The following is a 15,590-nucleotide window of genomic DNA, read 5'->3' as shown; positions in this document are numbered from 1 at the left end:
TTGCCTGGAGCCTAAATTTTACATTTGATTTTGGCATTAGGGTGAGCATAAATAAGGTGCTTCATTCCAGGTATGCTTCAAGTGACCCACTAGGAAGCTTTTATCAAAACAAACTTTATTTAAGAACACAGAATATAACAAAAAGAATTAGCATAACTTTTTTACAAATTAAAATACTTAAACATGACAAAGTATAATTCTTAACAGCTAGTTATCTCTATTCTAATTTAAAGCAATACCCCATAGACATTCATCTTTCTTCAGAGTTAGTTAGCACAAAAACAAGTATACTCACATTTTCAGGCTTTTGACACTTCTGGACAGAGATCCAGATAGCAGTTTCCAGAAAAGGATACATCTTCAAAAAGCAAAACTTCAGAAGAGTAAACCTAGTCTTTGGCAGCTCCCAGTCTCCAAACTTCAGAGACAGAAAGGAATGCTGCTCTCTCTGCAGCTTCCAAAACAGCAACTCTCAGAATAAAGCTGAATCACTGAGAAAGAACTTATCTCCAGGCAAATTCCAGTCCCCAACTTCAGAGAGGGGAAAGAAGAGGTATTATTGTGTCTCAACTCAAAAGCAGAATCTTAAGCTTGAATATTCTGTGTAAGCCCAGCTTCACTCCGTCACAAGACCATACTTGTCAGTCATCCCAATCAAGCCCTACTCTGCAAAATTCCAGGGGAAAACCCTCAAAGCAGCAGGACAGCATTAGTTCAGATTAAAACAAGCATTCTACCAATTAAAAGCAGTTATGCTGCTGCATTAATAATACAGGATGCTGGTTGTAGACAGAATGGTCCGAGTGCATAGAACTGTTACAATAGATCCTGCACAAGAACATGACTCAAATTCATTTCTTAAAGGCACAGTATTATTACAGTGGTCACTACTAACACTTCACTCACTGCTACAATTTTCACTCCTCTTATTCTATTCTTGATGTTATGAAGAGCTTCGAGATGCTTTATTTTGCTTTCGTTGCTATGCAAGGAAGGAAAAAACTTGCATTTACCAAATGCTATTCCAAATTTGGGTCTCCTGTAGATGCCTCTTGAACTTAGTGGTATTACTTATTCCAGTGGATTCCTATGCCCTTTTCATTCCAGCTCATAATCAACTTGTACAGCAGCTTAACTCAGGTGTGTAAACAATAGCTCTGTTGTGAGTTGAACTGGATATTTTTTTTTTTGCACACATCCCTCTAATCTATTTGAAGGCAGACCACAAAAAAGCCAGATATGACTTGTTAAGCAACCTTGTTCACAACAGGTTTAACAGCCATGATTGGACCTGCTTATTTCAATAGGTACAAATTGCCTTTGTGTAGTACAAAACAAAAGAACATGTGACACTTGGCTTAAGCAAAATAACTACCAAGTGTTCTACATTCTTCTGTGCCTGGCTGAAGTTTTCCCTTGTAGCTTTCTGTTTAAAAACCTGATTTCACAGCTGTTACTAGACATGGGTGTCAGTGAGCGTTTTCTTTCTAATTATGTTTTTACCTCCCATGTTGTCAACTAGAAGGGAAAGTCTGCCAGACAATTTCAACCAGGTACCCAAGCCTGAAGACTTGCCAACCCAATGAGTGAGAGGTATTTACCGATTACTGAGCCAGGCTAACATTGTCTACTGTTTACAGACTTTGGAGAAAACAACTTCAACATATCTAGTATAATAATTGCCTTTCATTTGACTTTAAAACAAAACTTGTGAAAAACCTTTCCAGCAGAATTTAAACACAACTCTTTTCAAATCCTATCTGTGGCTCAAGTGGTATTTCTTTTTTTGTACTGATATGCAACTTTCCTGTCCACAGGATATTTCAAAATGCAAAAGGTGCAGGCTTGTACATGTTGTAACATTTTGTAATATCTATAAGCTCTTGCAGAAACAACCAAAGATCTCAAGACAGACCAGTCATGTCCACACACACATTCTTAAAATAGTGGTTGGGAATGGAGGAAACTGTTTTTACAACTGAAGGTTTCCCTTTTTTTTGTCAAGGATGTGATTGCTTTATTTTGTGATTTTGTTTTCCCCTGAGTGTTAAATACCTTGATTCCCCCCCCTGTTTTCAGAACCACTAGGCATTATTTGCATAATCAGATATGTTGGATAATTTCCCACAAACTATAAATATTTTGAATGTGCGTTAATGTAAAATCTCAGTTCTGTAGGTAATTATCCCTCAACATTATTCATTTGTCTTTATGAATTTATAATAAGGACCTTGTATAGTATTTGGGTTTAGAGTGCAATAATTTAGTTAGTTTAGAATGCAGTAATTTAGCTAGTTTGTCCCTGATTAAATCTGTATGGTGATATTTATGAGAAATTATCACTTGTGTGAAATATTGTTCTGACCAAGTCATTTTGGTTTCAGTGTGTTGGAAGGCGGAAGAAGGTGATTCCAGTGAGGTTTGAGGTTGGAGATCTGGTTTGGGTGAAGTTTAGTAGACGTCCTTGGTGGCCTAGTGCTATCTGTCTTGATCCGCTGCTGAAGGTTCACTCCAAGATGAAAGGTAGGTATTTGGATACAAAATGTGAAGCTGATTATATCCCCAAGCAACAAGCTCCATTTGTTGCTGGTAGACTGATCAGAAACCCAAGACTTCTACATTCTTGTCAGCCTGGCTAAGTTTTCCCTAGTAGTTTTTGGTTTTAAAATCCTGACTGATTTCACAACTGTTACTAGACAACTTCTTGCATGCCAAATTATTTTCTCCCCTTTCCCAATTGCTGGAGGAGTTCCTCAGAGCGGTGTGCTCACCTCAGCCATTTTCAACTGACAGTGGCAATACTCTCCATAAGTGCAGGTGTTTGGTAATAATTGCAGTGTTCAGTTCCTTGTGTGAGAAAGTAGTCTGCTCTCATGCTGCAAGACATGGACAATACCCTGATTTGGACTGCTCAGTGTCATGAAACATGTGTGCGATCTAAATGCCAACAATACCATCTTCAAGAAGAGCAAGGCTAATGCTTTGACATCCTGTCATTGGACATGCCCCATCATCGTCAACTCATGGTTCACATTGGCCAGAAACTTAATTGGACCAATCACCTAAATACTATGGCTACAAGAGTATCAGAAAAATAGGTTATTCTGTGGCAAGAGACTCTCCTCCTGACTTGCCAAAACCTATCCACCATCTCACCATCTACAATGCACAAGTGCAGATTGTGATGGGATATTCACCACTTGATTGGATAACTGCATTTCTAGAAACTATTCGGGTCAAAACAACATCTCCCTGATAATGTTGAAAATTGCCCAGGCAAGTCCTGACCACAAAGCAGCACCAATTCCAATCGGGCCAATTGCCACTTTATCAGCAGTGTCACAGAAGATGTCATCAACAGTACTATCAGACAATACTTGCTACAGATGCTCAGTTTGGTTTCTGGGAGGGCCACTTAGCTCCGACCTCATTACAGCCTTGGCCCTAACATGGACAAAAGAACTCAACTTGAGTAGTAAGGTGAGAGTGATTGCCTTTGATATCAAGACAGCATTTGACAGTGAGTGTCCAGCAAAATTGAAGTTGGTGGTAATCAGGAGAAACCCCTCCCCTCTGGGTGAAGTGATACCGAGTACAAAGATGGTTGTGGTTGTTGGAGGCCAATCATTTCTACATAGGTGCAGGAATTCTGCAGGATAGTGTTTTAGATCCAATCATTGACCAAAAACTTAATTGGATAAGCTATGTAATCAGCATAGAGTAGGACAGCAATGTTGGCCTTACAATGGTTCTCACCATTCATAAAGAAAAATGTGAACTAATTTTAAAAAAGATAAATCTGTTGTGCTAGTGCTTATTCCACAAGAATGGATGCCGGTTAACCTGCCTCCATGCTCCTGCTACTGTTGAATAAATGATCTTGTATAGTAGTTTAGCTGCATGCAATTATTAGGTTTTTCTTAGCTCTGTCTGTCCATCCATCATTTTGTGGTGAGCCAACTGAGATCAGAAAATTGTCATCTGGGGAAATTTACCCATTAGAAGGTATCAGCTAAGGTCATTCATGAAGGCATAGCCTTCTCAACCTTGCCCTTCGCCTGTGTGGTGAGCCTTCCCCTCAAAGGGGAGAGCAGCCCATGGTCATCTGGGACAATGGCGACTTTACCTTTACCCATTAGAGGAGTTTTACTTTTTAAAAAAAAATTATGGTTTTATTGGATTTGCTTAATGCTGCAACATTGTAAAATCCAGTACATGATGCTGGGGTTTTTTTTGGATTTCTGCCTTTTCATTGTTTTGATGTCTATTTTTATTAGATCCCAGCAGGAGGCCCTGCCGACAATATCACGTTCAATTTTTTGGCATCATTGTCGAACGTGCCTGGGTTGCATCAGCAGTGGTTGAGCCATTTGAAGGGAGACATCAGTATGAGCTGCTGGTTCAAAGGAATGCCAAAAGTGTGGATACTGATGTGCAAAGACATAAGGTGCTCTAAAAACCATATCACTTTTTTTCATATTGTCAGACTGAAGATCTCAATGATAAAGGTTTTGGATGAACTTTGCAATTGAAGAATAATTAATGTGCTGTTGAGAAACTAATTTTACAGTTAAGCTCTTTATTCTGTGCAAAGGAAAGTTTCAAAAGCTGCTAACAATTTGTTTTCATATAGCACTTTTAACCTAAAACAAAATTTGGCATCAATCCAGGGAGGGAGATACTGGGGAAGATGACTTGAAGTTTGGTCAAAGAAATTGATTTTAAGGTTTTGGTGGTGGAGAGATGATTCAACTGCCGGAACTTGGAACAAAGGCAGCTGAAGACTTCCCAACCCAGGGTGGACTAATGGGTGCTGGAGAGGCTGGAATTGAAATAATTCGGATATCACTGAGGTTGTAGGGCTGGAGGAGAATGCACAGATAGGGAGGGACCAAGTCTTGAATGGATTTGAAAACAAGAACATTACAGCGCAGTACAGGCCCTTTGGCCCTCGATGTTGCGCCGACCAGTGGAACCAATCTAAAGCCCCTCTAATCTACACTATTCCAATATCATCCGTATGTTTATCCAATAACCATTTGAATGCTCTTAATGTTGACGAGAACACTACTGCTGCAGACAGGGCATTCCACGCCCTTACTACTGAGTAAAGAACCTACCTCTAACATCTGTCCTATATCTCTCACCCCTCAATTTAAAGCTATGTCCCCTCGTGCTAGCCATCACCATATGAGGAAAAAGGCTCTCACTATCCACCCTATCTAATCCTCTGATCATCTTGTATGCCTCTATTAAGTCACCTCTTAACCTTCTTCTCTCTAACGAAAACAACCTCAAGCCCCTCAGCATTTCCTCATACGATTTTCCCACCATACCAGGCAACATCCTGGTAAATCTCCTCTGCACCCTTTCCAACACTTCCACATCTTTCCTATAATACGGTGACCAGAACTGTACGCAATACTCCAAATGCGGCCGCACCAGAGTTTTGTACAGTTGCAGCATGACCTCCTGGCTCCGAAACTCAATCCCTCTACCAATAAAAGCTAACACACCGTACGCCTTCTTAACAACCTTATCAACCTGGGTGCCAACTTTCAGGGATCTATGCACATGGACACCCAGATCCCTCTGTTCATCCACACGACCAAGTATCTTACCATTAGCCCAGTACTCTGTATTCCTGTTACCCCTTCCAAAGTGAATCACCTCACACTTTTCCACATGAAACTCCATTTGCCACCTCTCAACCCAGCTCTGCAGCTTATCTATGTCCCTCTGTAACCTGCCACTTCCCTCCGCACTGTCTACAACTCCACCGACTTTAGTGTCATCAAGGATGAGAGTTTTAAAATTAAGGTGCCATTTAACAGGAAACTAGCCCACATCAACAACACAGGTGGTAGATTAATAGCATTTGATGCAGGTTAGGACGCAGGCAGCAAACAAAATACCTTAATTCAGGAATGCATTAGAAATGGTTAAATTGTGAGGTGGCAAAGGCATGCATGAGGGTTTCAGTGATAGAGGAGTGGAGATGGTCCGACAGAAATGGAAAAGGGCAGTCTCAGTCACAGCGGGGAAATATGGTTGAAAAACGGAGGTTACCAACAGTCTGGTTCAGCCTCAAGCAGTTGCCAGGGAGAAAGGTGGAGCTGCTTTGTGGTGGGGACCGAAAAATATGTCTTGATTTTCCTAATATTTAATTGGAGTAAATTTCTGCCCATTCAGGCTATCGACTAAACAGACAATTCTGGCAGTGAAGGGGTTGAGAGAGATGGTGGTGAGGAAGAGCTAGATGTTACTAGTATGCATGTGGAAGCTGATGTATTTTTGGATGTTATCACCAGGGGGTGGTGTGTAGATTTGATCTTGGAGTGCAAAGATGGATCCATGGAGGACACCAGTGATAACTGGAAATGGCAAAAGAAGTTATTAACGATTTTCTGGCTACAATTAGATAAAAATGGAACCCGGTGAATGCTGTTCTACCCATGGTGGGCATCTGATGATCTGTTGAGATGACAAATAATTAATTGTGGTTCTAATTTATTTAAAGATGTCACTGATTTGTGAAACAAGAAAATAGGTCCTTTAGTTTTGCTTGATTGATCTGTGCTATGCTATTGCCAGGGTTCATTCTGAATCTCTGATTCCTAGCAGGGTCACTGGTACAAAGATTGATGTCTTTACTGTTCTAGCCTTGTATTTACCTAATGGTGACTCCAAATTTGTTGAATAATTAAACCTGGCACATGCAAGTATAAGTTATAGCTTCAAATTCAAGAGTTGGTCTCTTATGCCAGATGTTTTGCATTCTGTGAAGGCAACTGTCTCATAATTGATGCAATGAAATCTTAATATACTATGCAAAACAGTGATTATAGATTCCACAATGATTATTGTGAAACTACTTGTACAGTGCTGTGAATTCAAATGCTGACTGAAGTTATTGTTCATACTCAATAAGAAGCATTTCACTCCATTCCATGTAAGTTAAAGTAATTGTTTTCTTCTTGTAGGCTTTATGACTGAAATACTTTATTTTCTTTGATCTAGATTTCTGTTAAAGTGCACACTCAGTGGGAAGCTGGCATTATTCAGGCAGAAGAAGCACTTTCCATATCTCCCGAGGACAGGATATCCAAATATTGCCTAATTAGCAAAGAAAGTCTGCTTCAGATGTCTGGGAAAGAAAAGCTTGACATTCAATTTACTTCAAAACCTAAGGAGCTAAACTTTTCAGCTGATTCCAACAGTCATCCCGGTGAATTTGGAGACTGCCATCCCACATATACAAACAGGAAAAGCAAGATGAGTACCAACTCCTCAACTGGATGTTCTTCTGACTGTAAAACAAGAAAAAGAGTGAGAAGTAAGCTCTTAAAGCCCAGAGTTCCTATCAAAGAATCTGCACACTGCACATACAATGCAAACAGTACAGTAAATAATGTGCAGGTGAATTCTGCAGCCCTTATAAATGGTTTTGTAGAGACATCAGACGAGATCGTCACTGAAGTAGAGAGTTCATCCCCGAAATCCAACTGTGTAGTTGAAAGTTCTTCAGTATATAATAATGTCATAAGTACATCAGAGATTGTTTCAGCTGCAACTGCTGTATTAAATTGGTCAGATGAAGGAATTTCTAAAGAACCATTTAATGTAGGAAATGGTCCAACTTCAATTGAATACAAGACAAAAGCTAGTTCTGAACATTATGGTGTCTGTAATGGGACTGGATCTCAGTTTGAAGTCAACTGCCAGAACACTCAGGTTTGTGCAACATTTAAACATTAGTTCAGTACTAGTTAAGTAATCATAACACTTATCTCTTTGAGCATTTCTGCAAATCAATTCCCTCATTTTCTGGATGTGCTATTCAGGCCAGGAAAATTGCAACTTTAATCACTTGTCCTATTAACGGGTGGACTGTGAAGCATTTCAGGCATGTTCTACCATTTATTGAATTTATCGATCACCGAATTTAATATCCAGATTTCTACCCCCCCCCCCCCCTCCTCCTCTCCTGCCGGGTGTGGGGGAGGGATCAGGATATTGAATTCGATGATCAGCCATGATTCAAATGAATGGAGGAGCACGCTTGAAGGACCAAGTGGCCTACTCCTGCTTCTAGTTTCTATTCACAAAATCATGACTGATCTGTAATTGTATGTTTTGGCTTCATAATCCTTGGCACCCTTGGCTAGTAAAGATTCATAAATCTCTGATGTAAATGCTTTTAATTGAGCTAGCATTTACAGTTTTTTGCGGCAGAGAGTTCCAAATTTGTACAACCCTTAGCAAGAAGTGTTTCCTAACTCCTCTCTTGAAAGTTCTGATTTTTAAAGTTATGTTCCCTTCTAGGCTCCCCCACAAGTGCAAGTTTTTCTGTTTACCTGACAAATTTCTTTTCCTTCCTAAAATCTTTGATCTAATCCCTACTTAACCACACCTTTTGGGAATACCAACGGGGTTTAAGTAATCTCTCCTTATAATTTTAATCCTTGAAGCCTTGGTAACATTTTGAAAAATCTGTTCTGCATTCCATCCTATGTCAGTATATTCTTTGTAAAATAAGATGTCTAGAAGGTACTCCAGATTTGGTGAAACCAAGCCTTTTGAATTGCTGTGGCAAAAACCTTTCCCTTTATTGAATCAGAATGGTTTCCTTCTGTTTTATAACCATTCAAAATATGGCTTTCTGCTAGTTCCACTTTCCTATCCCATCTCCATACCCAAACATCTTTTCTTTTCAAGTGCTCATCCAGTTTCCTTTAGCTACAATTGAGTAGTCTTCCCCACAATTTCAGGCATTCCAGAACCTAACTGATTGCTGTTTTTTTTAAAAAAGGTTTCCTCATGTCATGTTGCTTCTTTTGCTATCACCTTAAATCAGCAACCTTTTGATCGATCTATTCTTCTGTTCTAAATCTGTGAAATTAGCCCTCCTAGTTTTTTATATGTAGCCTAGTTTGCTCCTTTTGTGGCGAACCTAAACTTTGATACTATCAAAGAATCCCTACAGTGCAGAAGGAGGCCCTTCGGCCCATCAAGTCTGCACCGTCCACAATCCCACCCAGGCCCCATCCCCATAACCCCATGTATTTGCCTTGGCTAGTTCCCCTGACACTAAGGGGCAATTTAGCATGGCCAGTCCAACTAACCTGCATATCTTTGAACTGTGGGAGGAAATCAGAGCACCCAGAGGAAACCCACGCAGACACAGGGAGAATGTGCAAACTCCACACAGATAGTGACCCAAGCCAGGAATCGAACCTGCGTCACTGGCACTGACAGGCAGCAGTGCTACCACTGTGCTGCCCCTATTACTATTACTTCCCTAAAGTATATTAGGATAATTGTCTCCCATTATCACTCTATAATTTTTGCACTTTCATGTAATTTCCCTTGCAAGTTGGCGACTTACATAATGCACCAAATAGTCTAATGGTACCGCTAATATTTCTTAACTCTAACCAAATAGATTCTGTCCTTTACCTCTCCAGAACAGAACATTTTCTCTCTCTAGAATGATAATATTCTCCAAGTCTGCTACCTTTCTTTTCTTTCCTGATACTTGTATTCAGTCTTCTAGTTAGGCTAATATTCCATTAGCCTTTAAGATTTTTATTTGTATCTTATGCTGTATTTTAGTGATTTATGTAAATCAACCCATTGATCTCCATTGTTTTTACCATTTTAAAAGAAATACTCAGTTCTATAATTTGTTTGACCCTGAATGGATGATCTCATACTTGACTGCTTTGAAATCAATCTGCCACAGTTTTCACCACTCTTATGTACCCGTGTCATAGAATCATTTATATTACAGAAGGAGACCATTCGCCTCATGTCTCTTTGTCATCGTGTGCTCCAATCTGCACTACTTTGCCACCGACCTTTGTGTCATTGATAACATGTACAATGGGAGTTGTACGTTCAAATGCTTTTCATCCAGCTTCGGTATAAAGTTTGTTCAGTCTGCTGATCTCCGCTAAAGCAATAGTAAGAAGGGTACTACAATTGTGCTCTGACTCCCTGGGTTAAAGAAAAGAAATTGTCTCTGGTTCTTGTTCCTTAACATCTGGAAACGTCATTCAGAAGCGTTCTTGTTCCTTATCAACATCTAGAAATGTCTGTCAGAAGTATGGACATGGGTGAGCGTAGGGTTCTTGCGTCCTAAGGCTATTTCAGTCGAATAGCCTGACAGTCATTGTCTGGACCAGTGGTTCCCAATCTTTAACATGTCAAGGCACACCTCTATACTAGAAAAATATTTCGACGCACACCACCTATTTTCTCTGAACTGAGTTCTAGCAAAATGCTTTTTGGGATTTTTTTAGCCTGCGTTCACCGTCAGAGAATGGTGACTCGGGCAAAAAATCTGGATGAAATCGGGAAATGTGGGTTTCCATGTTTTACTGTGCATGTGTGGATGCCAAAAATCTGATTTCCACCATAGTAATGCTGATCACTGATAACTTCAGTTCTAGCTATCGCAAAACCTGGGCCTTTGACTTTGGCAAAATGTAAGCAATACAATATAAATATTAACTATAAAAATGCAGTTCACAATTTATCAAGTTTATATAAGATTTTGATATTTTGAAACGGTCACCAACATGAATTTTGACTGCTTCTCTCCACTAGATGCTGCCTGATTTATCTGAGTTTTTCCAGAATTTTTTCTTGTGTCATTTCCAGTATCTGCAGTATTGGAGAGAGAGGATGTTCTGTTCTGGAAAGCTAAAGGCTTTTGGGTATTAATATTTTGAGTACTATTACCTCGTGGAAAAATGAAGTATGAGGGGAAAAAAGCGGTAACATGATTTAAAAAGGAGGAAAAAGCAGAAGTTCAGGACAGAAGCCTCAGCACAATGTTAATCTCACGGATGGGGAGGGCTCTTCACGACACGCCAGTGTTTCACGGCACACTGGTTGGGAATCACTAGATTTGCACACAAACTGTTTTAGTACAACTTTTGCTTTTGTTGAACAATGTGGAAAATTGGCCACAAAAAGCAGGACAGCATAACCCAGCCAATTACCATTCTAAGGACCTACTCTCAATTATCAGCAATATGATGGAAGGAACTCAGAAGCCCTGTCAAGTGGCACTGACTCGCTCAACAACCTGTAGGATTTGGAAACCACCAGGCAAACTTGCCTCCATACTTAATTTCAGCCTTGGTCCAAATATAGACAAAAGCGGTGAGGCGGATGACTGCCTTTGACATCAAGGCAACATTTGATTGCGCATGGAGCCAAGGAGTGCTAGTGAAATTGAAGTCATTTCTGCTTCAGGACATCACTGCAAATGTCGGTGTCCTAGTCCCAGGTACTTTCAGTTACTTAAGCAATGAGCGTGCCTCCATCTTGAGGCCAGATGCAGTGAAATTGCATTAGCTGAGACCTCGCAAGTCTGTGGAACGTGATGAATTTTTGTGTGTACAAGTGTGTGTCAGTCATTTTGGGGGAAAAAAATTGCTGGCTTTGCCTGTTACCAGTTCAAATACTATGCTGTCCCTTATGTTGTGGCTTTAAATTTAAAATTATAGAGTTCCTACAGTGCAGAAGCAGGCCATTCGGTCCATTGAGTCTGCACCAACTCTCTGAAGAGCATCTTACCCAGGTCCTATTCTCATAACCCCAGATATTTATCTCGCTGATTTATCACGGTCAATCAACTAGGAGGAAACGGGAGCACCTGGAAAAAAACCACACAGACATGGGGAGAATGTGCAAATTCCACACAGTCATTCCAACCTTGGGTGAATTGAGTCCGGCTCCTGGCGCTGTGAGGCAGCAATGCTAACCGCTGCTCCACCGAGAGGTGATGATTTTGAGGATATTGATTAATTCTTCTAATTCTGTTTCCACATGACTCCAGATACTGTGTCAGTACAATTACAGAAGGTAATGTTACGATATGACTGTATCACCTGAACAGGCACCGGAATGTGGTGACTAGGGGATTTTGACAGTAACTTCACTGCAGTGTTAATGTAAGCCTACTTGTGACACTAATAAACAAAATAGATGGTACACATGGCTGCCACTGTTTGTGGTAGAGAGATTGAATGTGTGTGGAAGGAGTAGCAATCAAGTGGGCTGCATTGGATGGTGTCAAGCTTCTTGATTGTTGGAGCTGCACTCATCCAGGAAAGTGGAGAGTATTCTATTACACTCCTAACTTGTGCCTTGGTGCATGGTGGAGAGGCTTTGGGGAGTAAGGAGGTGAGTTACTTATTGCAGACTTCCTAGCCTTTGATCTGATCTGGAAGCCAGAGTATTTATACGCCAAGTCCTGTTCAGTTTCTGGTCAATAGTGTTGACAGTGGGGAATTTGGCGATGGTAATGCCATTGAATGTCAAGGGGCAATGGTTAGATCCTCTCTTGTTGGTGATGGAACCTGTCAGCATCAGTGAATGGTTCACAACTGAAGATGGATCTGTAAGGATATGCAGTAGTTTCAAGGTCACCATAAATACAGTGTTATATGCTGAACAGTACCCATTACCTTGCATTGAAGACCTGTTTGTGGGATGGCAAAAGGCCAGAATTTCAGCAAAATTGATCTGAGCTGGGTCTACTTGTAGATAATTGTGGACAAGTCATCACAGGAACTTCTAACAATCATGACACACAGGCTTGTTATGATCACGCCTGCTCCTGCATTGCTTCAAAGGGCAATGGATCAGATCCTGAGTGGACAGAACAGGGTCCATTGCTATCTGGATGACATCTTAGTCACTGAAGGAGCACCATGGTTGCCACTCTCCAGAGATTGGAAGACTATGGTCTGAGAGCCCGTTAGGACAAGTGAGGGGTTTTCCAAATCTCGGTTGAGTATTTGGGACACGTGACTGATGCCACCGGCCTTCACAAATCTCCTTCTAAGGTTAAGGCCATTACAGAGGCACCTGCACCTCAAGAGTATTAATCAGCTATGTTCCTTTCTGGGATTGTTGAATTATTATGGAAGACTTGTCCCAAACTTGGCAACAAATCTGAAACCATTACATAACCTCTTATACCAGAACAAGACGTAGAAGTGACCAGATCAATGCACTAAGTCTTCTTGCAAGCCAAAGAAGTGTTACTGAAATCTGAAACTCTTGTACCAAAACAAGATGTAGAAGTGGTTGTATCAATGCAATTACGCCTTCTTGAAAGCCGAAGAGGCGTTACTCAAGTCTGAAGCGCTCACACACTTTGATTCTCATATGGTTAGCTTGTGATGCTGCATCTTATGGTGTAGAAATGGTGGTCTCCCAATTCATGCCATCGGGTGAAGAAGGACCCATTGCTTTTGCTGCTTGTACTTTAAGGAAAGCTGACAGTAACTGTGCCCAGATTAAACGAGAAGTATTGGGGATTATTTTGGGAGTCAAGAAATTCCATCAATTCCTGTATGGGAGAGAGTTTACATTTGTTGATGGACCATCGTCCATCACTACCATTTTTGGACCACACACTAGAATTCCATCACTCGCAGCAAGTAGAATGCAGAGATGGGTATTGCTTTTGCCTGAAAATGCAGTATTAAATACCGACAGACAAGTCTACATTATAATGCAGATGGGCTTTCACGATTGCTGCTACCAGGCAGTTCTTTGGATTGCCTGAAGAGGAATATCTTCTAGATGACACACCTGTCACTTCTAAGCACTCAGAACGGTGCGCGCAAAAGTGATGGATCTGGTTTTACGAGAAAAGATTTTGGATTTGAATCCCTACTACTAGGAGAATGGAGCTGTCAGTACCATCAGGATATCTTCTATGGGGGTTCAAGGTGATCATTCTGCTAGCATTGAGGAAGCGCGTGTTAAGCTACATGAGGACCATTGTGGAGTCATGCACATGAAGTAAAGGGCAACAGAAATGGCCTGGACTGCATGCAGAAACTGAGGAGAGAGATAGAACATGTTGTTTTTGTGCAAAGATAAGAAACCTGCTACCTTTAGCACCACTGCATCCATGGGAGTGATGATGTGGAGATGCCGGCGTTGGACTGGGGTAAGCACAGTAAGAAGTCTCACAACACCAGGTTAAAGTCCAAGAGGTTTATTTGGTAGCAAATACCATAAGCTTTCGGAGCACAGCTCCTTCGTCAGATGGAGTGGATATCTGTTCTCCAACAGTGCACAGACACAGAAATCAAGTTACAGAATACTAATTAGAATGCAAATCTCTACAGCCAGCCAGGTCTTAAAGGTACAGATAATGTGGGTTCCGCACACATGAGGACGGCCTAAACCGGGATGTTGGATTTATGTCACATTATCAGTAACCCCCACAGCTTGCCTCCTGGGCTTGTAGAATCTCACTAGCTGTTCTGTCTGGAGACAATACACATCTCTTTAACCTGTGTTGAATGCTCCCTCCACCCACATTATCTGTACCTTTTAAGCAATGATTTGTTGAAGGGAAATCATATGTAACTAGATTTTTTGATGGGGTAAACAGATGAGGATAATGCAGTCGATGTGATATATACATGGGACTTCCAAAAGGTGTTGGATAAAGTGCCACATTACAGGTTTGTCAGCAAAGTTGAAACCCCATGGGATAAAATGAACAGTGACTGTATGGATGCAAAATTGGTTGAGTGAGTGGTTGTTTTTGGTACTCTAATGTATATAGTGGGGTTCTCCAGAGTTCAGTGTTAAGACCTTTGCTTTTCTTGATCAATACTGATGGCCCAGACTTGGGTATGCAGGGCAGAATTCCAAAATTTGCACGTGACATAACTTGGATGTATTTTGAACTGAAGAGGATAGTGTTGGACTTCATTCAGATGGACATAGGTTGGTGAAATGGCTGGACACGTGAAATTTACTGTAGGGAAATGTAAAATGATACATTTTGGTCAGAAGAAGAGGAGAGGCAACAAAGGATAAAATTCTAAAGGAGATGCAGGAACAGATGAACCTGAGGGCATAAGGACACATTGTTGGAAGTGGCGGGCAGGTTGAGAAAGTTGTTACTAAGACACTTGGTGTTCTGGGCATTATAAATAGATCCAGTCCAACGCCGTCATCTCCACATCATTATAAATAGAAGCATAGAACAAGGAAGTTTCACCTCAGCTGGAGTTCTGTGTTCAAATCTGTGCTCTGTAATTTAGAATGGGAAGGCATTGGATAAGTGTAATGATTTACTTTTGCAGACTTCTTTAGTAAAACATAAGAGGCTTTATTTACAAGACCTGCTACATGCTTGCAGCCAATCGAAAGTACCTCTGCACTAGGAGAACCCCTCCTCCGGAACTGTTTCCCCATGCTGGGTACCAACTGGTCTCCCAGACCGCATGACCCTCTACTTGGTTATGTTCTTAAAGGGACAATCACCACATACCTCCCCGTTTAATTCCTTTAAAATAACCCTCATTAACCAATATACTTGGTCATAAATTCTGACTATGCAATGTATACATAAGTTGGATAATTATCGATTCTTCGAGAGGGTCTTCTGTTCCTTGTAGAGAAATGTAATTCTGTAGTCTTGAAATGCTTCCACAGGGTCGTTAACTGCAATAATGGCTACCTCTTCTGGTACAGGCACTTCATCACTATTGGCTTCCACGGAGATATCAGTTACGTCTATAACATGTCGATCAGGTACT

At 40.9% G+C, this 15,590-nt stretch overlaps 1 protein-coding gene across 3 annotated transcripts in view; it reads left to right on the top strand.

Annotated features, from left to right (window-relative positions):
- Nucleotides 1-15,590, top strand: part of LOC144505206 (uncharacterized) — a 168,914-nt gene that overhangs the window by 35,475 nt on the left and 117,849 nt on the right. For all 3 annotated transcript variants that reach the window (XR_013499794.1, XR_013499795.1, XM_078231185.1), the window contains 3 exons: nucleotides 2,385-2,523; nucleotides 4,278-4,447; nucleotides 7,021-7,734. Coding sequence is in view for 1 of the 3 variants with exons in the window: in XM_078231185.1 (XP_078087311.1) it covers nucleotides 2,385-2,523; nucleotides 4,278-4,447; nucleotides 7,021-7,734 (1,023 nt within the window). In the remaining 2 variants the exon portion in view is untranslated. The remainder of the gene's footprint in view (nucleotides 1-2,384; nucleotides 2,524-4,277; nucleotides 4,448-7,020; nucleotides 7,735-15,590) is intronic.

This window comes from Mustelus asterias, chromosome 16, assembly GCF_964213995.1.
Source record: "Mustelus asterias chromosome 16, sMusAst1.hap1.1, whole genome shotgun sequence".
NCBI lineage: Eukaryota > Metazoa > Chordata > Chondrichthyes > Carcharhiniformes > Triakidae > Mustelus > Mustelus asterias.
The sequence above is the reverse complement of the archived record's forward strand: the minus strand, read 5'-3'. Positions and strand labels throughout refer to the sequence as shown.